Source organism: Colossoma macropomum, unplaced genomic scaffold, assembly GCF_904425465.1.
Source record: "Colossoma macropomum unplaced genomic scaffold, Colossoma_macropomum, whole genome shotgun sequence".
Taxonomy (NCBI): domain Eukaryota; kingdom Metazoa; phylum Chordata; class Actinopteri; order Characiformes; family Serrasalmidae; genus Colossoma; species Colossoma macropomum.
In genome coordinates, this window is record NW_023494791.1 from 16,711,719 (window position 1) to 16,735,251 (window position 23,533).

General features: G+C 38.9%; 1 protein-coding gene across 1 annotated transcript; it reads left to right on the plus strand.

Annotated features, from left to right (window-relative positions):
* The first annotated feature begins 897 nt into the window (after positions 1-897).
* On the plus strand, positions 898-22,303 carry loxl4 (lysyl oxidase-like 4). Its single transcript, XM_036574132.1, has 15 exons — positions 898-1,046; positions 2,306-2,616; positions 3,681-4,000; positions 4,365-4,579; positions 11,219-11,257; positions 11,384-11,597; positions 11,783-11,963; positions 15,517-15,671; positions 16,163-16,330; positions 17,139-17,301; positions 17,620-17,863; positions 18,992-19,107; positions 19,226-19,362; positions 21,335-21,446; positions 21,541-22,303. Exons 2-15 carry the CDS (start codon positions 2,325-2,327, stop codon positions 21,609-21,611), a joined length of 2,427 nt encoding a protein of 808 aa, XP_036430025.1. The 5' UTR covers positions 898-1,046; positions 2,306-2,324; the 3' UTR covers positions 21,612-22,303.
* Positions 22,304-23,533: the final 1,230 nt, after the last annotated feature.

Genomic DNA, 23,533 nt, shown 5'->3' on the forward strand with positions numbered 1-23,533 from the left:
AGCTACACAGTCACATAAGTGAATATTTATCTCTGCACAAGCTTCAACTTTCAGAAACGTCTATGAATGCGGAGCTGGACAATGACCTAAATAAACGTTTCTGTCATTTAATGATAAGGTACATGCCTTCACTGAAACAGATATATACATGAAAAATAATCCAAGTTGATAGTGAGGTTTTGAAGAAGTGATGTGATTGTTCATGTGTGTCTGCATATTTGCTTATTGTTGAACAAAACCTTGTATCTTAGTCATTTTTAATTTTTTCACATGACTGAAAACTTTTCCCTTTACATCATGTCAAACTTTCAAGATGAATGGACCAATACAGGTCCAAAATGACTTAGAATAATATTTTCTTCCATTTAATTCTATTGAAATTTAAGGATTTTTTTCTCCTGTAAAGTTACTTTTTTGGAGATATGAGGTTTTGTTCCAAAACAAAAATCTCCATTTTTGTTGTTTTTCAGTTTTTTACATAATTTGAAAATGCCTGTTCCCCTTTACATTGTGTGTAAATTTCATGATGAATGGACCAAAAGAAACAGCCTGAAATTGCTTGGAAAAAGGTCTGGTTCCATTGACTTACATTAAAAGTAAAGTAAGTTTTTCCCTTTTCCTGTAAAGTTAACATTTTGGAAATACAAGGTTTTGTTCCGACAGCAGCAATATTCTGTCTTTAAACTGAAAGCTAGGGAGTTCCATTGTTTTGACTTAATTCAGTTTTCAACCCACCTGAACTTTATATATTACTCAAATATTATTCAGCCCAGCTTTTTATGAGTCACGTAAAGCTCTCTCTCTCTCTCTCTCCCTCTCTCTCTCTCTCTCTCTCTCTCTTCCTTTCACTAATGTACAGTGAATGAGCTGGTGAAAGAGATGTGAGATGGAGAGAGGGACAGCTGTGGGAGGGATAAAAAGAGATGGGGGATGGAGAAGAGGAGGGAGGAAAGGAATAGCGTGAGTGAAGACCTCATCTCAGCGCTGCACTCTTTCCTTCATTCACTTTCCCCTCATCAGGGACTGATGTGACTCCAGGCAGCCAGGTGAGTCAACTTTTACCTCTAACTTTACCTCCGAGTGTCTGTTTCACTAAAGGACCCTTCAGTGCAGCAGTATGAGATTTTTTAAAGTGGGTTTGAGAGCAATTGTAAGTTTTATATTCTTCCATTTTTCCTGATATTTTGGCTACAATCCACAATCTGTTAAATCTTAGCCAGTTTATTTACAGACCCGGCACTTGCCTTCACTAGAGCCACTTATAGCACCTGCCTTTCCCTTCCTGGACTGATAAACATGTTTTTGCTTCTTGTGTTTTTGTCCATTTTGGGACATTTATGAGGAGAGATGTTTGTGTTACTAATTATATTGTCTCCACCTGGAATTTGTGAAATGCATGATGGTTTTGTGGTTTTCACCTTTATGGATGTTTGTGGGCTTTTTTTTCCTTTTTCTCCATGGGTATGATGTTTGCTTTTTTGGCTAGCAGTCTATAAACTCCTCTCTGAGATGTCAGCCTTTCTTGAATGAAAAAAGATAAAAGCCCAGCAGTTCTTCTCTGAACTTTCACTGACTTATGTTGATTACATTTCTCTCAGATCTATTTAAGCCAGAAATATGCATCCCGGCAGAATTTACAGATTTACTTAACAATATAAGAGGAATATCAAGAGAAATATCACAGGTAGGATAAAGGTAGGCAACTTCATCACTGTCCTTTTCAGAATTCTTTATTGGTAACCTACACTCTTCAAAAAAAAGTTCCTAAATGGTTCAGTATATAGGCTGTGTTTCTAGGAAGACCCTTAATTTTTGAAAACGTAATGTGAAAGTTTTTTAAACTTTTAAAAAAGTTCTTCACGCTCGCACATCTCATCTTCAGGGAGCCATCTATGGAAAGGTTCTTTAGAGAAAGAAAAGTGGTTCTTCTATGGCAGTGCTCACCAAGACTACTCTTGGAGATCTACTTTCCCCAAGACATTTGTCTCAACCTGCATCTAACATGATGCTGCCCCCGCTTACCTAACACTAATGCTGATGATTCAACCGATTAGGATCTTCTGAAGAAGTTAATTGGGGCTGGAGCAGGTGTAGTGGACTGTCGTTGGAACTAGACTCCCAGGACTGGTGACCACCGACTGCTCTTTTGGCGCTTTTATTTTGACGGGTGTAAGTGCACTTTCTCGGTACAAACCCAAACAGAAGGCTGTTTTTGGAGGAGAACGCAGTGAGTCGGTTAAGTCAGCGCGGTAATTAGTAGCTTTAATGTGTAATGAAAGGCATTTCCCCTCATTTCACTCTTCAGGAGCCTTACTGGAGCAGCCATGGCGCTGGGCCTCTCTCTCTATCTCTGTCTGACTTCTCTCCTCCTCCTGCGCGCTCACGCGCTCCCCCGCTCCGGCGGCAGATCAGCGCGCGCACCGGCCGCTAAAGTCCGTCTGGCGGGCATCGGACGCAGAGAAAATGAAGGACGCGTGGAAGTCCTGCACAACGGCACGTGGGGAACCGTGTGCGACGACGAAGTGGACATTAAACTGGCCACTGTAGTTTGCAGAGAACTGGGCTTTCAGAGTGCACTCACGTGGGCACACAGTGCGAAGTATGGAGAGGGAGAGGGTGAGTGTTGTACACACACTGTACACGTTGTTTTGTATGAAATGTTTTAATGTATATATACATATAATTATATATATATATATATATATATATATATATATATATATATATATATATATATATATATATATATATCAGGCATAACATTATGACCTTGTTCTACGCTCATTGTCCATTTTATCAGCTCCACTTACTATATAGGTGCACTTTGTAGTTCTACAATTACAGACTGTAGTCCATCTGTTTCTCTGCATACTTTGTTAGCCCCCTTTTACCCTGTTCTTCAGTGGTCAGGACACCCTTGGACCCTCACAGAGCAGGTACTATTTGGGTGGTGGATCCTTCTCAGCACTGCAGTAAGACTGACGTGGTGGTGGTGTGTTGTGCTGGTATGAGTGGATCAGACACAGCAGTGCTGCTGGAGTTTTAAAACACTATGTCCACTCACTGTCCACTCTATTAGACACTCCTACCTTGTCAGTCCACCTTGTAGATGTAAAGTCAGAGACAATAGCTCCTCTGCTGCTGCACAGTTTGTGTTGGTCATCCTCTAGTCCTTCATCAGTGGTCACAGGACGCTGCCCACAGGACGCTGTTGGCTGGATATTTTTGGTTGGTGGACTATTCTCAGTCCAGCAGTGACACTGAGGTGTTTAAAAACTCCAGCAGCACTGCTGTGTCTGATCCACACACAACACACACTAACACACCACCACCATGTCAGTGTTACTGCAGTGCTGAGAATGATCCACCACCCAAATAGTACCTGCTCTGTGTGCTTTGGTTTACTTGGTTTACACTAGCTGGCAAGATGGCACTGTCCATGTAGCAAATACTGTACATTCATTCAGTCGGCTTCATGACAACCCTGCTTGAATCCCTTAAATATCTCTTTTAAAGTCTTTAGACATGTCTTTGTTTTACTTTCTAGCATATGTCTATGATGACATCATTTGTTCAGACATATTATAATACACATTATGCTATTTTGCCATCAATTAGACAGCTATGGAGGTGTGAATGTTAATCCTTCATCTCATTTGCACATTCCTAACATATCACAGGTCCTATCTGGATGGATAATGTGCGCTGTGAAGGCACAGAGAAATCTCTGAAAGAGTGCAAGTCAAATGGATGGGGGGTTAATGACTGTAGGCACTCTGAAGACCTGGGGGTGGTGTGTAGTCCTGAGAGAAGGCTGGATCAAGTGCATCCCGGAGTCTCCAGACGAGGCCATGACATCGCCCTCAGAACTAATATTACAACCTCAAACCGGTGGCAAGACGTCTATTCCAGTCCAAGGTCTCCATCTCCTTGGCATAGCAACGCTCATCCACAAGACTTCTCAAGGCAGCAGTTTTCCAGACAACAGTTCCATTCTCCGGTAAGCAGTCAGGGACACAGTCGAGTCCCTGCAACTTTTCAGACCTCTGACACAAGCATGATCTTTAGTACAAGCCAGTGTTGGGATTAGGTCCATTCTAATCTTCACCTTCCACACATACTGAAGTATAAATGTTAATGAATGTGCTCAGACATCATTCACAGACATTCAGTCTCTGTCATTCCAGTGGATTTTGGGAGTCTGTTATCAAATGCCTCTCTAAAATACCGAGCACTGCATTTTCTTGAAATGTCAACACAGTTGTCAAATAGTTTAGTTATGATGTCACCAGATTCATGCCTTCATATTTTTGCCACCACAGCAGGCCTCTTTGTTAATTTTTTTTCTTTTTTTCTTTCTTCAGTCTGCCAGTAAAGTGAAGATTGAAGAAGTTCGTTTGCGGCCAGTTTTGATGGTTAACAAGAAGCGTGCAATGGTGACGGAGGGCGTGGTGGAAGTAAAGCATGCTGGGAGATGGAGGCAGGTGTGTGATAAAGGCTGGAGTCTGAACAGCAGCAGGGTGGTATGTGGCATGCTGGGATTCCCTGATGCAGCGCAACCCAACATGAACATTTACAAGTAGGTCCTCCTTTTTTTTACCAAACTGAACAAAGTACACAATGAACAGTGTATATGGCTTGTATATGGCAGTGTTATGTTTTTTCGCATTATTACACTATTCCTCATTTATAATATCAAATCATTGCCTTAAAGGGGAATTCATTAATTAAAGGGGAAATTACTGCGAGTCATTCAGTGTGGATTGATGTGAAATGCTCCATTCTAGAGAAACTTGACAACACAGATTTTGTTTACAGTGGTATTGATAGGAACCAGGGGTTGCAATGTCTACAAAGCAAATGTAGTAATTTTATTTACTATCCAAATAGATCAATGAACCTACACTGGTCTTCTTACTTTTCATTTTTTTTGGTACTGTTTTGTTTTTAATGTCTCTCCATTATGTAAAAAACACATTTTATGCTACAACCTTATCTCAAACCATTTAAAGAACAACATTTCAGGCATAAGGTAACATATTTGTAACCACTTCATGTAATAACTTTTTGTGAGGGAGCTTTTGGAGGCATTAAATTCTTTAGATTTCTGGTTCCTAACACCACCACTCAGTAAGTCACTACAGAATGCACCATTTCACGTCAAACCACTCTGAATGACTGTGTTAATTTGTTTTTTAAGTCTGCAGAAATTTTGAAAATTTGGTGGAATTCCCCTTTAACTTCCTAACTAAGCAGTTTTTATTATGATTATATCTAAATTATGTTTCCTAAATCAGTAAAATTGATATTTTGAGAAAGAGGGGTTTTTGTTACATCCAGTTGTGATTGTGAATTATTTCATCTCACGTACCAGTTAAACTGTACATTGATTCAGGTTGCTCACATCTTTATTATAACCCACCTTGAATCCCATGAGTATTTATTTATTTATTTCTACTTACTGATTAGAACAATTTTTGGCAAGTGAGGTTGTTTTAATTATTGCTTGGCGGTAAAAAAGGCATCCCTGGAATCATTTATTTATTATAACACAGAACAATATGACAGAGTACCAATGAAGGTTCTGTACTGGAAAGTCTGACAGTAGACAGTGTGCTCTTAAGTCACCTTCTCTATTTGCCGGAGCAAATCTTTTGTTTGGCTTATCTCCTCCCTCCGGGGCACCTTTTACAAGCCTGAGCTCTCAGGCAATGATTAAAAGATCTCTGCAAACTTACTGATGGTATCTACACCCCCAATTCTGGAGATGAAACGTCTGGCTTAAGCCTTTAGGTTTCTGTTAAAAGGTCTAATATCCCTGTTGATTGTTCTTGCAGAGCGGCATCAGTCTGAAACCACAAAAAGTCTTTTAGTGGTGACAGGACCGGTTTGTTGTACTAATGGTTTTATTGTAGGCCTCCCTCATGACTTTCCATCTCAGATTCATCCCCTGTACTGTATTTACCATTGTAAATTTGTGAAATTTTAAGAAGTTGTCAGTATATTGACCAAAATGAACTATGACTCATGTTAATGTACAGTAGGCCTAAAGCCGCAGTGATTAATTATTGAGTTTTCTATATGAAAGGGCTTGGATATTTGATGTACACCTTTTGAAATCAGATTTCTTGTTCAAAACAACATTGAAATGAATCATAAGTGGCATCTGTTTAGTATATTTAAACATCAATGTTGAATAATGTACTCTACAGATTTGAAAAATTCTTAGACAGCTACTCTCTCTTGCCTTTAGCCATCTTGAGTTCTTCAGGGACGTCTGGATCTGCAAAATAGTTCCATGTGGATTTGAGTAGAGTGGAACGATCAGGCTCTGTAGCAGAGATGACAGATAGCATTATGTAATATTCTCTCTGACTAACAGCATTAGTCACACAGTGTCAGTGGAATGAAAGTGATATGCCTTGTACTGAGCAGTCTCATCGCTTCAGGAAGGAATGGATAATGACAGCTTGTTGGTGCTGTGGTTCCAGGTGATACTGTCAGCAGGAAATCGATTTAGGCCTATTAGTTATAGTACATCATCACTGTCATGTCAAATCCTCATTATTTTTTACACTATTTGAAAGTGCCAAATTTACATTATGTGGACATTTCATGACAAATGAACCAACAGAAACTGTCCAAAATTACAGTCAGTATCTGAAGTTAGCAGTGGTGCTATATAAAATCTCACATTCATTTTGCTGTCGTATTTGTTAGGTTAATCAACATCATTAGTGCATCTTGCTTTAGTATAATACACTATGAGGAATACATTTTGCATCCTATTCAAGAGAATTTATTACCAAACATGAATTACATCATACATTTAAGTATTGCCTGTCCTTAAGTCTGTTATTTCTGAAAATCCTGAGTCACAATGAGAGTTTTGAGTAACGATGGAAGGATGGACCTTCTTGATTTGACACAATTCAAAATCAGACTCCCTAGAATCCCTAGAAGACATCTTTAGGCCCATCTCTGTGGGTTTCTGCTTTGGGGTCCTCCCAAATGGCTAATATATACACATGTGCATTTGTAAAAGTTTGAGCCAATCTGTGGGACTGTGGTGGCCCTAGAACCCTCTCAGAGCGCCAGCCACATGGACAGGAAATCTATTTTTAGTGCTTTACAATGATGCTTTTTCTAGAACATAACTATAGGATAGCAGTGCAGCTGAGGAGGCCTGTCCCCTCACTCTCTCACCAAGTGAAAGATCTCATCTCAGAGTGTCTTTGAAGATGATTTTAATAGCTTCTGATGCATTTGCCAAAAATGAAGTAGCTGTGGTGAACAATTTAGCACTTAATCAGCAATTCAGAAGATAGGCTTTGGGCTCTTGTCAGAATTTGAGTAAAGCTTCATTTCTTTAGGTTCTGCTTCTCTAGATATTTGGCTGAAACAATGTGCTGCTTTTCCTTCTAGCTATTTTCTGCCTTTTTTGGAGTCTGTGGCTCAACAACCTCGAAACTACACTTTTGCACGACACAAGTATTTCATTGTGCCATTTGAGTCTGCTATAATTTTGGCAGGCATTGCCTTTTCTTGTTATAAAACCATCACTTCTAATGTTATGTTTCTGTGGTTTCCACACTTTTTTAGCCACAGTATATAGTCAGGACTTGTTGCTTGGCTGGATATAAACTATTACAGACCACTTCTAGACAGTGTAGTTCTTTCCATTGTAGTTCTTTCCACTCTTTTGGCACTTTGTTTTTTGGCTTGGTTGTAGCTGTTGTGACTGAATTTGTGTTAACACTGGTTAAAGAACACATTATAAAAATATTTAAGATTTTTTGTGCCATAAGATTAAATTCATTTTTATGCTATTAGAGAAAATTGCCAGTTTTTTCTCTCTAAACTGATTAGCTGCCACAGAATTGGTAAGAATGGAAACCTATTGTAGGTAGTCTAAGTTTGATTTCTTCATGAAATCTTATGCTTGATGTCAAAAGAGCAACCTCTTGATGTCTCAGCAGTCATTTGGTAAGTCCCTCAGTGTGTTAGAAGAGGGAAAACACTAATCTCTGCAACTGTTGGACACCCTTGACTTAGACATAAGTTGCTAAATTTCTATGGGAGGGCAGTGTTGTGTCTAGAATTAGAGCTTATGGTGATTGCAGTGACTTCTAGGCAGTCTTAAATTGGCTCTCCAACCTAGACAGCAAACTCGTCCAGCACCTGACCTCAACATGTTGTACGTGCCTGCTTGGACACTCCACACAGTTCCAGACTGGACAGATTTTTCATTCGCCCACTCAGCGTTTCAGAAAGTCTGAGCAACTCCATCCCCCATCGCTGCTTCTGCTGGATGCTCATCTGAAGATGCTGTAATTATACGTTAAGGAGCCGAGGATTTCTAAGGTTCTTGTGTGAGGGGGGGAAAGGGTGCTCAATTATAGCTGCAGTCTGTGGACTGCTGTGTCAGCAGCAACCGCTGTGTGTCACCAGCGAGATTTGAAGGTTTAGGCCACAATTTGGCTTGATTATCCTCTTGCTTAACCTCTTTTAGAGTGAGGTATTATTTTAACTTTTTGGTGACCGATGTGTCTTCCAGTGTTTGCTGTTCTCTGCGGATGCTTGAATTAAATGTTCCTGTAATTTTGTTTTTTGATGAAGTGTCCTTCATCCATCCAAAAGAACTTTCAATCTCATCAGGGTTATAGGCCTGTGATTGATATCTGGATGCAAATCAGGTGCACATAGTAGAATTATTACTTTATTTTCTCTTATGTAGCCCTTTAAATATAGATAAGAACTTCACTTGGCAGATTTATGTTTTATCTTCCCCTGAGAAAGTTAGCACCATCTCAAATCAAATTACAATTTGGTTTTAAGCCTAGGAGTCTTCAGCTTAAATACAGTCTTGTGTGTTGTTTGTCAGGTGAAGTAAGTGTCACTTATGGAAGTTGAAGACTGCAATCAGCAAATTGTATAATGTTGAGCGAGTCGAGGCAACAATTACATAACTATAGGAGGCTTACCAAGGCTAGTCCTCTTGACGCAGTGAACCTGTGGTCTAGCCGTTGACGACAAAGACACTGCAGGTCTTTACATTATATTGTTACTATTATGACAAAGCCTCATATCTCCAAAGAGGAAGCTTTACAGGAGAAGGAAAATACATGTTCTAAACTTTTAAAACTTTAAAGCAAGTTAATGTAATGAAATATTATTCCAGATAGCATATTGCTCAATTTATTGTGACATGTTCACTCAATTATAAAGTGTTTTAGATGGTAAAATCATTACATTAAAAAAGGAATTATAGAAATTTGTTTCTTATTTACTTAAAGATACTTTGGACATTTCTTTTCAGAAAAGTAAAAAGCTCTGCCTGACAGCCAAATAAATTGCCTTCATAACAAAAGATTTCACTGTGGAACATATTCATACCCTTCCGGAATTGCTATGGAATTGTGATTTTTGCAAACTTTTTAAAAAATAAACGAATACATTTCTCTTGGTTCACCTTTCATACGCAAGAACAGAGGACACATTTTGCTCAGATCCAGTAAAGAAGAGAGAGTGTATGCATAGAATGATTCCTAAAACAGTAGCATGATTGTTGTGTCAAAACAGACCAGCCCTCCCTATCATTAAGCTTCGCTGGTTTAGTTGTAAACCGAGGGTGGAACTCTGAGACTAATTACACGAGCAGGTGGGTATTTCAGTGCTAGAGACTGTCAGAACAAATTAAAAAACAGACCACTGCTGTCTGAAGAGATTCTTGAGGGCCGTAGTAGGCCGTATGTTCAGATTTTCAAATTGTTTTCGAGCCACAAGTTTGTTGAGGTTTTAGTCTGCAAGTGAACAAAGAGGGTTTATTTTGCAATTATCACGCAATGAATTGCTGATTCATCTGGCTGGTTTTGCACACATTTAGTTAAAAAGATTTTGAAATTTGAAATGTAGGGAAGTTGAAATGTATCTGTGTCTGGATGCTGAAAACAACACGTAAGTGCAGAGCGCCACACAATGGAAACATCTAAAATATTTTATAGAGCTAATTAAACTGAAAACCCCACAGAGTAAGTACTTAACTCAGAATAACTTCTTCTTTGTCATCAACCACAAGGCCAGTAGTTCTGCTGGACCCTCTGGGCCTCTGTAGTGACTACAGCAATTCAGCCATTGAAGCTGCTGCTTTAACCAGCATCTCATTTATTTATTTGCACATTGGAGCTTCTCATCAAGAAAAGGTAAGGGTAGCATAGACTATACATGGAAAAATACAGAATATCATCTGAGTTTGGACATCAAACGTAATCACAGAGCACAGCTGACTGTGTGTTTAAACTATGTATAAAAGTCAGTGTTGAAGACGTTTATTTGGAGCAGATGATGATGCATACCTACTTGCATACCATGTGTCTGTGCGATGAGTGCAGAGGCTCTTTGAAGGACCTCTCTCTCTGGCGTACTGTTTTTGATCATAGCTATGATGCTGGTCAGCTGGAGCTCTGTGGTGGTCAGTTTGTTTTGTGGGCAGCCTCACCTCGCCCATTCCAGCATGCCGGCACTCGTGCTTCCGGAAACGTCTGTTTTTTGAATCAACATTTCTGAAAGCGTTCTCGGGCCGCTGGAGCAGTCAGAAGGAGTTAGGAGTAACACCCACATTTGCAACTGAATTTGATATGTTTATTAGTTCAGGTGAATGCAAATATTGATAAATTGTTTGATTTTTGCCTTTCAAAGCATTCCCATGTAACTTCAAAACTTCAACAGCCTTTTCTAATAACATGTTGTTTCCACTTGGAGAGTAACTTGAGAGTTTAACTGAAACTTGCCATCAGCATATGTTTCTAAGAATTGTCTGTGGTGCCACAGTCAGTCACTCTACATAGCCACAAATTTAATGTTTGTATTTGTGAACAACTTACACACTTGCACATCCATGCAAACACAGGACATTCCAAGAGTACCCAAAATATCCTGTATGAAAGTAACTGGAATTGACTTGGTTTAGAGGAGGGAACAATGAGTTTGTACTGTAACTCCCCATTTACCACAAAACCACATGTTCTCCTGGACTTGTTTTGCTTCTAAGATATTTATATCCGGCATATTTTTATTGGTGTACTCTCAGGAAACTTTTCTTCTTGGCTGGTTGAGCTTTTGACAAAATCAGGTTCTATTGTTTGGCTGATTGCGCACATCATTTTACTAATTTACATTTAATTTTTACTAATATACATTGTCTTTCTTCTTTTTCCAGAAAAATATGGGACGAAAAAATTAAGGACACTTCTACAAGGTATTAGTTGAAAACTTACGTCAATGTGATAAACTTAGCTAGTTTAATAAGCTGAAAGGAAATGTAAATGTAATGCCCTAATATGATATTTATTCACTTCCTGCTATTCCCTCTTTTTCCAAACAGGTTGAGTTTCATGGCCAGAAAGAAGAGTTCCTGGGTGGAGAAGATCCATTGCCTGGGTACAGAGTCCACTCTGACAGAGTGTCATGCCCAGCTGTCCATCCCTCGCAGCCCTATACCTTGTAGGAATGGCCGCCATGCAGTGGCCCGCTGCATACCAGGGCCCCAGTTCTCACGCATGTCCTCAGGCAGGCCTCAGGCTCCACACCCTACCAAGGTAAAGATACATTTTCTCTCCATTCAAACAGCAAAGAGAGAAGGTTTTTCCACATAGGACAGGATTATTTTCTGAATAATATATTGATGATAATTGATACAATTTGTGTTGACATTCACTAACAAAGTAACAGTCAAATATCAAAACCCCTGCTTAACCTGTGTCGTGCATTTCCCTTCTCATAGCCTGTGGTGCGTCTGAAAGCAGGACCTCGTCTGGGAGAGGGCAGGGTGGAGGTTCTGCGTGAAGGAAAGTGGGGAACCGTGGTTGACCACCTTTGGGATCGTACCTCTGCCAGTGTGGTGTGCAGAGAACTAGGCTTTGGTACTGCCAAAGAGGCTTTTACTGGAGCATACATGGGCCAAGGTGAGATACTGTGTTATTTTAAATGTAACTCATTTTTAATGGACTTTATTGCTCAGTATGGGGAAGGATACAACTAAGGGTGTGCAATATGGCAAAAATATAACCATGATAAGTGAAGACAGTTTCACAGTACATGTCACAACATTTTGTTGGAATAGATGCCTGTGGAACAGTGATGGAACATTCAATGCTGTCAAAATTTTTAGTAATATACAAAAGCACACTTAACGATCAGTTTATATCCAGTTAAGCAGAGCCAGTTATGGTCTCTTGGATTCCCAACATTGTTGAAACTGTAGCTTGTGAAAGGGTGAAATCTTAGCTTGCAACAGAATGAAATCTTACACAGCCAGGCCAGGTTAAAGCCCTGTTTGAATATCTTTTTAACGAAACATGCAGTTGTTTAATGTTCTGGAGGTACTGATGATATTTATGATATGCTCAGAAAAGCTTATGGTGACAGTTCATCATGATAACAACATTATGTTGCCCACCCCTAGATACTCATTACTATAAGCAAGGGCAGATTTGAAGGTTCAGTCTATTGCAGAATTAGTTCTATATGTAAAGGGTGGGTGAAACCTTTTCTGTAGAAAGAATCATGTATCTCCAAATTGGTAAGAAGACAAAAACATTCTTAACTTTCAATGTAAATTAATGTAAAGTGATTTTATTCCAAATAATTTTGGAGCATTTCTGCTGGTCCATACATTATGAAGTTTTCACAAAATGTAAAGAAAGGCTGCTGTGTTCAAATGACGTACAAGATAAAAGTGAAAAAAAATGAAGAGAATTTTTTTTTATCTTTCTGGACAGCGACAACATGTAAATGGTTTTATTAGACGATGGATGCTTCTATCAAGTGAGAAGTTGATCTCAGTACTCAAGCCAGTAGTGTCTGAAATAACTGACATGTAGTGGCCTTGAAGTGATTGCCTAAATAAATGCATGCCATATTTCTATCATAAAAAAACATTCACTCTCTGTTGCTAAGCACAGGCCTCGCTGGAACAGCTATGTTTGTGTTTCCGCTTTCCATAGTTTTAAGCCTAGCAGCTTTGCTAGAGGACTGGGGTCAAAAGCAATTTCCATTCTTCCATTTTACCATAGTACTCTTTAGACATTTTATAGCCATGTATAATTTTGTAAGTGCAGCTGAGGCCACAAAAACATACACTGAGTGAAAACCAGGCATAAATTAGGATTCAGATGATAGAACAAGACTATACTGTCTGAGACAGTTATAATCCAACAAGCTGAGATTCACAGACCAGGCTGTGGTCACCACAGAGAAAAGTGGGCTTTATTGATGGTGTGTAGGTTGTACTGAGTCTATGTTCATGTCTCTGCTTTACAGAGCAGAGATTTAAAAGGTCAGGAGTGAGAGTGTCTGTGCAGGCCTGTTGTCTGACGGGAACATACTTGAAAACTGCCAAATTCCTGACATGACTGCTATAGACTTTGTGTGAAGCATATCACACTGTTAATCCAATCTGATGTCTGTATGATTTGCACATGCCATGATGATCCTGTTTGTTATTGAGTGACACTGCACCAAAAAGCAGTAGTCTGTAGAAGGCTCCCCAAAAGCCAGAACTCCCAGCACGATGAAAGTGAGATTATTTGTGATAGTGTGTTTGGATGACTTGTTCTCATAGGAGATTTTTGCATCAGTGAGAACATATAGAGAATGGCCTCTCTGGCTTCATTTAGTCTTAAAAAGCATCATGTGTCTTGCATGCACCCATTCCACCTAGAAATGAGGGGTAAAAAAATTTACAAGTACATCCTGGCATTCAAATCTATATTCCTTATTATGTTGTCCAACCATATCCTTTTTTCTATAACTGTTTTACTTGGCAAAGAAAAAATGGTCTTATGTAGTAATTTAATGTGCTCCTAAAATGCTATAATAGACATCCCATCAAGGAAAAAACATCATCAATGTGGATTTATATGTTGTTTAATTTTAGAGAAAGAGAGAAAAAGGTCAATTTTTCTAAAACCACAATCTTGTGAAACTCATGCAGTTTAATGCACTTCAGTGCAGCATGTCACCAAAGCCACTCCCTTTCCATTTGCCATTTTAGTACTACTTAATCTATGGTTTGAGCTTGCTTCCACTTTGCCATTTTAAATACTATAACTCTATGACTTTTCTTTATCATTTTAAAGGTGATGATCAGATGTGATGAGAGGAAACTGAGGTTAAATTACATATCTGCTGCTTTTCTTGATCACATCATCAGTTGCCAAAATTACAGGGACAATGGATGAGTGTCTATTTCCTATTCTAACCAATGGTATATTTCTGTCCCTATATGTAATTTTCTCTATGAGGTATACATCCACATGAACCCTCAAGACTAAAACCAATCTCATGTGATTCCTTCAATGGTCAAATGGTTTCCCAGAACTCTGGCAAAACTGGGTGCTGGGCAGTTCTTCCTTTAGATAGTGTGGTTATCATGTTTGTCCCAGTAACTAAACAGTTGGTGAAGATTTCAGTGGCGAAGAGTTGAAAATGGCCTTTTGATGACTTGTAGAATTTAACAAAACACACTGCACTGCAATTTTACGCAACCACTTTTTGTCCGCAGCCACTCCCCCCCCCCAAACTTCAAACAGCTTTTCCTCAAAATTGCCTCAGCAACTCTGAAATATGCGCAGTGTTGGCTCTCTCACATTTGTGTTATGCATACTCATTCTGAGTGTGGTTGTAGCTCATTTTTCCCATGCAACTCCTGAGGTGCCTACTGGCCCCAGTCTTCTGAATAGGAGTCTGGCCACGTTTTGCTTGTAGAGAGTAAACAAAGTAGGAAATGAGGTGTGACCTCACTTAGAACCTTGTCAGCCTTATCTTCACAGAGCTGGCAGATAGACTGAGCTGATACCTGTTGTCTGTGACACGCAGCTGTGATGGAAGTCACGTTTTATGCAAACGACCAGATACATTCAAACTAATCTTTGTCTTGTTGGCTATACTGCTCTCACTTTGATATTCGATGAAAGGATGAAAGAACAAAGGAATTAAACTCCCTGGCTTTCTGTCTTCACCTGGTTGCAGAAAGAGCATACTTGGAGGCTGAATTACAAATTTTGCATCACCTTTTCTTAAGGAGCAGTGCATTGAAATAAAAACACAAGACAGACAAATATGCTGGAGCCTTTTCCTTATGATTCAGCCAGTTACTCATTGGATATGATTGTTTTATTAACCATAAAGGTGCATGTTGTTGCTATCACATCAAAACCTCCAAAAAAATCGCCAAAATAGTAAGAAGAAATTTTTAAAAATCTAATTTTGAATGGAAGTAAATGAATCAAGATTTTTTTCAAAGCATTTTTTGGAACATTTCTATTGCTTCATTCATCATGAAATTTTATGACAATATACTGGCAGCTGGCATTTTCAAATTCCATTAAAAAAATGGACAAAATGGATATTCAAGGTTTTGTTCCAACAGTGGTGATATAAAATTATTGTTAATAGAAGTAGTCAACTTTGAGCAAAAATGAAAGCTAATTATGTTTATGGCCTGATATTTTACAGGAACGGGTCCCATCCATATCAACTCAGTTCAGTGTACAGGAAGAGAGCGCTCTATCTTGGACTGCTTGTTTCAAGAAGTCCAGCCGTGGACATTCAAACATTCTCAAGATGCGTCTGTCAAATGTAATGTTCCCAAGACAGGAGTGGAGACCATGGTTAGTACATTTATTAAGAATTCTGACTAAAGAAAAACTTTAAAATGACTAATAAGCTTCAAAACATGTAAAAGATGCAGTTGCTATTAGAATTGCAAGAAATGTAAGGCAGTGCAGTATAGACCTTGACTGGGTATCAAAATGTGCTTCCACTGGTGCTCATTCAACCAAGCGATCAAAGTCTTTATCATAAGAACATGTAAATCCTACGCACTCAGCCAGAGTGTAGAAGTAAAAGCCCTTATTTACCAGAGTTTAGACATTAAATAAAAACCTTTGAATTCTACATCTTATGTTGTATTTATTTATGTATGTTTCAAACTGCTATTAGACAGTATTTGTATTTACAGAGCCACTGAAGAATGATTGGTCTGTCACATCCATAACTGCGTTTGTACTGTGATAACTGTTTGGTGTTAATCATTAGTGCTTATATTGTAGGTATGTGCCAGTAACTAATCTCTGCTTGTATCTCTATGTGTGTGGGTCAGGTGCGGTTAGCAGGGGGCAGGGAGGCAGGAGAAGGACGTGTGGAAGTGCTGATGGATGTGGGGGGTAGGAAGCGCTGGGGAGCGGTGTGCAGTGAAAATTGGGGCATTAATGAGGCCATGGTGGTCTGCAGACAGCTAGGCTTTGGCTTTGCTGCTCGAGCCCATCAGGTAAGACTGCACTTAGCACAGGGCACTGTTTAAGAATACAGCACTTTCCAGTATTCACTGAATGTGTCACTTGTTCTATTTTCTCTAAACACTGCCTCAATTAAGTCTATGTGCGGCGTGCGTTGTGTGCACACACACTGTGCATGTTTTGGAGGAAGGGTGCTTTTAAGCACGTAAGCTTTATACAGTAGTTGTTCTGTGATGGTGAATGGGTGGAACGGGAGCATATAGGTTGCTGGTAAATAGTGTATTTAAAGACGTAAAATGTATATTTGGGAAGGGTTTTGGAAATGTATACTATAGGAAAAGTGTCTGTCTGATGTACTGTAAGCATTTCTAGCCATGATAAACAACATACCTTTGAAGTTCAGTTCTCGTACTTTTAGAATCATTACAGCATATGCTTATTGCCTACGAAGAGTTGCTTGTGTAAAGAAATTACAAAAATGGAAAAGGATGCTTAAGACGACACTGGAAATTTGAATGCACATATTTATTTTAATGGACCTAAAGCTAGACTTTTCCTTCCAAATATAAACCTTCGCAATGACTTATTTAAAACTGCAAGGGTCATACATAACTTTATAACTTACATATTAGTTTCACAGCAGTTAATGAATAATTAGTGTATTTATTGAATAATAGTATTAAGGTTAATAACTTAGTAATTAACCTGCATTTTAAGAGGTTAAATGAAGAGCTTCTAAATCATAAAATACTTCCTAATATGATATGTTTCGTGGAATGTGTAGCAGTGAGCAAAAGAAATCATTGACAGTTTACTAGAATAGTACCTTCCTGTGCACAGGAGACATATTACTGGCAGGGAGACCCTAATGCTCAGGAGGTGCTGCTGAGTGGGGCACACTGTGTGGGCACTGAACTGTCCATCCAGCAATGCCGTCGCAACAACTACGTCCATTGTCCTCGTGGTGGAGGAACCAAAGCAGCTGGAGTCACCTGTTCTGAGAGTGAGTGTTCATCAGGCATTCTCATTCATATAATATAAACCTATTCAAAGAACTGAACAGAGTTGTGTGGTATCCTCGTATCATACCATCGTAATAGCTTAAAGTTATCAATATAGTTGTCGGAGAAGTTGTTAGAGAAGTTGTAATTTTTTATAAATGTATTAGTTTCAGATGCTGCTGAACCTTCATTTGATACATTTTATAAATTAAAATCTACTATTTCACTTTAACTTAAAATATTGGCACCAGTATCAACGCGCATGGTGGTCAAAATTGTCATATTGCTTTTACACTAATCTACTGCACTCTCTGCTCTAGCTGCCCCTGACCTGGTGGTGGATGCCCAGCTGGTGCAGGAGACGGCCTATCTGGAAGATCGTCCACTACACCTGCTCACCTGCGCCCATGAAGAGAACTGTCTGTCCTCCTCAGCCGCACGCATGAACTGGCCGTATGGTCACAGGCGCCTGCTACGTTTCTCCTCCCGCATCATGAACCTGGGCAGGGCCGACTTCCGGCCGCGTGCTTCACGAGAGTCCTGGACCTGGCACCAGTGCCACAGGTGAGTCACCGCAACTAGGACAAAAGACCCCTCATAAAATGGCTTTGTGCTGTTGTTTTCATTATGAGTTCATGTATGTTTAAGGTAATGAGATGGAACAAGGTTTTGATGTGTTTTTGATGGAGGGTTTGACATGATGTTGTGTTAGGCCCCTATATGTCATGAACAGTATTTTGATAGAAGCTGAACTGGTTAAACAAAGTTAGGTTCTGTTAATTAATCTTACCTCCTTACAAGTGGTTATTGTTGAGTGGCCGACTTATTCATTGAACCAAGTTAACTTGACAGACATCCTGTATGAAATGTCTTTTTAACTATTACAGCAATGAAACACTCCCCATTACCATAATGTATGTCTGCACATAAATGGCAATTTCCCTGTATTGTTTCAGTGACATGAGTTTTTCCTCATCTTTTACCATGACACAATATACAAAGTTGCAAGACATTTCTTAAATACATCATGGAAAACCAGACTTAAATGATTTTTTTGGCGAAATCTACACCCACCAAACCCACCCCCACCCCACCATGTTTTCTGAAAATAATTGCAACTCATTCTATATGAACAAGGCAAGCTGTTGTGGAGAATGTGGAGGCTTTGGATATTCCTCTGCTGTATGTTCTTCAGTAATCTCTTAAATCAACAACACCATGGTTTGCATTTCAAAGCAGGTCATTCAGACCTAAATAAACAGCATTGCAAACATGACCCTGCTGGGGCATCAACAGCTTTCAGTAAGGGCTATTACCGGGGCAGCCAACACCTTCATGCTGAAGCAGTGAGGTCATTCAGTACCATGCCATAATAGCTCACTGTTCTCTTCTCATTCACAACTCAGTTCTGCTAAAGTGCAAGCTAAGGTGTTTCCAAACATCCATTAACCGCTTCAAGGCCAAGCTTATTATTCAGTTATTAATCTTAACGTTTATTGTTCAGAAACTAATAGGAATTCATTAGTAATTGCTATGAATCTTATATGTAAGTCATGGAATCATGAGAAAGAAAAAAGAGATCTGGACCTGCCCACAGGTCCTGGGAGGTAAAGGGTTTCAATTAAACCAGTGGGAGAAGGCATTGATCAGTGATCACTAGTGTCAAAGATAGATTTGATTCTGTATTCACAGGCACTACCACAGCATTGAAGTGTTCACGCACTATGACCTCCTCACGCTGAATGGAACCAGAGTGGCAGAGGGACACAAAGCCAGCTTCTGTCTGGAGGACACTTACTGCCCTGATGGTAAAAAAAAAAAAAGGTTTAGAACTTGAGTAACAGAGAAAAAGTGATATTTAGCATTAGACACTTGATGGTCCTGATGCGCAAGTTAATTTTTTCTTTTTCTTTCTTACGTATTTAGGACTTCATAAACGCTATTCATGTTACAACTATGGAGATCAGGGAATTTCTGTGGGCTGCTGGGACACATATCGTCATGATATTGACTGCCAGTGGGTTGATGTCACGGATGTCAGGCCAGGGGATTATGTATTCCAGGTAGGTTTCCCATAATTTTATACTGAACTTCATATTTTCATGTTGTATTACTGTTAAATTTCTGCTACTGTTTGAAGTCAATGAGGCTTTTAATTTCCCAAAAACATAGTATTTAAGCTATTTCAAGAAAATAGGTGTTTTACAACACCAGAACTAAAAGTCAGTGATAATGGTACTGCTTGTAAAAAGTAGACCTCCCCTCATGGTGCTGTCAAGGCTGGAATTTTAAACACTTTCTCTCTGTCATTAAGTTACATGTTAATCATGCAAATCATTGTGGGCATCATCATCAAAGTCAGCACTTAGAAGCTTAGGTCTGTTTTCCCTGTAGTAGGCCTCACTCCATGCACTGTGAAATCCCAAAGAGCCACCTTGGGCACAGTGTTTTAGACATTCCAGCTGTAAAGGATGGGTTAATGGGGCGCTATGTTTTAATTACAGTGCACCTACATGCCTTGACTATTTTAAAGATTTATTTACTTTAAATGTCTCCAAGATAGAGCAAATATATTTTAGGCATGTTTTTCAGATGCTAATTACAAACCAGCATCATGCTGGAGCTATTTGTGGTGAAGCACGGTGTTGTGGTAATGCTAAAAGGTCAAGGAACCCATCTGGCCACATGAGTCTACATACGGGTCGATACCAACCAATCCAAACAAAGACACTGCGATCTCATCTGCTGTAGCTGCACACTGGTGGCTCAATGGAGCTTAGAGAGAGTGCTGATGATTCAAAATTCAATCTTTAGGAAAATCTGGTGGCTTTTTCCTCGAGCTATTTGCTTCAATTATATAGCTAAATACCAAAAATAAGCAAATTTAAACATTACCTCTAAGAAGAGCAGAAAGCACTCTATTAGACATGGTTAATTGGGCACCAAGGAATTTACTCTGCTTTTACAAGCCCATTTTTGCTCTGAAACACATTCCATTGCCAGAGAAGACCACAGTTCCACAGCCCAGATTGAAAGCCATACACTATAATTTCACTAAACGAAAAACTCAGGTTCAGGATCACCATACTGGACCTGGATGCAGCATGTATTTAAAATGGGTGTAGGTATCTTTATAGGAACTGTTAAGCAAAGGGCATAAAATGTTCCCAGTGTACAGTACTGCACAGAGGTCAGAGACCACCCTTCATTTCCAGTCCAAACAGCCATGAAGACTAATAAGTACCAGGTTTTTCAGTATTTTGTATGCCCACCTTTTGCCTTTACTATAGCTTTCTTTATTTTCAGGAGACTTGCTTTCACTTTTTCAAAGAAATCTGTAGGGATATTTTTCCACACCTCCAAAGTTCAGTCTTAGAAGTTGGTTGCAATTTTTACTTTCAATCCAAATAATCCTGAACATATTCAGTAATGTTGAGGTCTGGATTCTGGGGTGGTCAATCCATTGTTCTGAGAACAGTGGTAGCTTTTTTGTTTTATTTTTCAATTCTTTTGTGTTTTGTCTATTTCTTTTTCTCAGTAATGGCTTTTTGACAGCTACACATTCATTCATACCCATAGAGTTGAGTTGTATTCTCTCAGTGGAAGAATGGAGCAGAAACATTTGTGGATTTTTTCAGATCTGAAGCAAGAGCGAAGCTTGTGGAGCTTATCTAATGGTAATGGTTTGGGTGGTCTACCAAGTCTACTGTTGTTAGAAGTTTTTCTGTATCTTCGAATATGTTTTTCTCCAAAGCTCCTGTTGTCACTTACTTTCCTTTGACTGTTTCCTTCCTTATCCAAGTGGATTATCTTATATCTAAACTCCTCGGAAATATCTCTTGAAAAAGAAATAACTTGTACTTTTGACTGGAACTTAAATGAATGAAGGATGGTCTCTGATTTTTACAGAGTACTGTAAGCATTGTCTTTGTTAGTCTAGAGAATTACTATATGTTTAACTTATGTATATACATGTTTGCTGTGTGTATAGACATTAAAATACTCAAAATTCTCTCTGTCTGTGTTTCATTACAGGTGGAAGTAAACCCAACACTTGACATGGCTGAGTCAGATTTTCTTAATAATGTAATGCGCTGCAGGTGCAGATATGATGGCCACAGAGTCTTCATGTATGGCTGTCATACAGGTAGGAACAATGTTGTTTAACATATACACAAAAACAAAAAATATTAATTATCATACTTCTCACTTATGAATTTGCCTGGTTCGCCCTTGCATAGGAGATGCCTATAGTGCTGAGATTGAAGATTTGTTTGAGCACCAGCGCCAGATCACCAACAACTTCATCTGAGCTGAGCGAGGAGTGCTGATTGAGGGCAGCATGTGCTGGGGTGTCTGCTGGAAACATGGCCTTCTACAAAAATCTCCTATTTACTGACCACAAACATATCAACTGGACAACATCACTCAAAGGAGGAAGGAATTCACAAGAGTCAAGGGCCCATTTCCTTACTGTTTTCAACACGCCCTTGTTGACTTCCTTCATGATGAAGTGCGTATCACCTATCACAACACTGGACAGGGCAGGAAGTTACAATGGAAAGTGTATTTTCCTTAAGAACATATATGCCTTTTTTAGCAAGCAGAGGGCATTCATTTGGACCGATGTAGTGTTTTGCACACTAAATGTGCTTTGAATTAATGAAGCAAAATCCAACATTAGTTAAGTAATTTTAACTTAAGCTAGACATAAACATTTTTGGAGAAACATAAACTTGCTAACAAAGTATAGATGGAGTAACAGACTGCATAAAACCCAATAATGTTATATTTGTGTTATATTCTACCTATAAACATCAGATTTCAATGCATTTTGGGCAAATTCTGCCCCAGATAATTCTGCTACAGTGATAGTGACTCGATCCACCAGCTCTCCAAACGGTGATATAATGAATTCACTTGACCTGATGAAGTAATAGAACTGGCCTTGAGAGGGCGACAGGGGAAAAAAAAAGTGAGGGAAAATCAGTGAGGGCATGTTAAGAACAGCAATGAAAAAAGGCCAAGATCTACTAATGAGTGGACAGGCAGAAAATGTAGTAGCTGTATAGGTAGCACCTTACTGCCTGACTAAAAGTGTTAACGCCATTAGGCCACCTGTTTTGAGAAGACTTTTAAAAAGAGATTTATTTAAATTTACTGGGATTCTTTGCTAGGTTTTGTGACTGGTGGTTGAAACATTAAGAGTGCAAGTACTTGTAAATCTGCTTGATATGCGAATTTGTTTTTTGAACAAATTCAAATTCCATACAAAGGCTGATTTAGAGATTTTTACTAACCAAGCTAGGTTTATCTGTATATTATAAACCAAATGCATTTTCCAGTGAATTTTAACAATAGTTTGTAAAGTTATTTGAGTGATGCACTTTATTGATCATCAGTATTCTGGTAGAAATTACCCAATCACCACCGGATCAGTTTAAGGCTCTTTCCGTTCCTTGTTCTTCTTTTTTGTTCTGTTTTTTTTGTTTGTTTGTTTTCTTCAGTAGTCAGTATTTATCCCATTATATTTATTCCTTTCATTCTAGTTAGGTCTGCTAGTGAATTCCTGAAGTTCCTGAAGTGGTTATACCTTACAATATTCATTGTACAGTACATGCTACAGATTAATTTATTTAATACGTTGTTAAACTAATTTTATTTTTTAATGGAAAAAAGTTATTTTAATAGTAATCTTTGAATTCAACAAGCGTATGTAATAAATAGTTATTGTTTCAATTCTAAAACATCTTGACTATTTGTGGTGCCTCAACCCAGCAGGGAACTGAAGCTTTTTTTTTTCAGCTGGTAGAAAACAGACCTGGTTGTAAAAGTACCAGTTACAGCAACGTTAGAAACAGTATAAAACTTTATGGGATTTGCATATAACCATTCTGCCAGAAGCTCTGTATAAAAGACAAGAGGCCTGGATGGGGGACAACAAAATGTGTCTCCATTTCCTGAGGCTGAGGCTCACAACAGCTAAAATCAGACTCTGGCCTGTGACAAAGACCGCAAGATTTACTTGGAAGGGAAGACAACTTGTTTGGTGGAAGGGCAAAAATCTTTTAGAAATGTTGTTAGCAATAGCTTTATTCTTACTTTTTGATAGGGAAATTGCCTATTTTGAGGAGTACTGTATTCTTGTCTCATAACTATATATTGAATCAGTTTAGGTATTTTATTCACTGTACACCGTGGCTGTAACGACAGTTAATGTGTATTTTATGAGTT

What these genes read in the sequence shown, in the direction of transcription:
- loxl4 (XM_036574132.1), top strand. Translation starts at nt 2,325, where the DNA reads ATGGCGCTGGGCCTCTCTCTCTATCTCTGTCTGACTTCTCTCCTCCTC. An exon ending in CCCAACATGAACATTTACAA is followed by an intron (nt 4,580 to 11,218) that starts GTAGGTCCTCCT and finishes TTCTTTTTCCAG; the next exon opens with AAAAATATGGGACGAAAAAA. An exon ending in TGGAGCATACATGGGCCAAG is followed by an intron (nt 11,964 to 15,516) that starts GTGAGATACTGT and finishes GATATTTTACAG; the next exon opens with GAACGGGTCCCATCCATATC.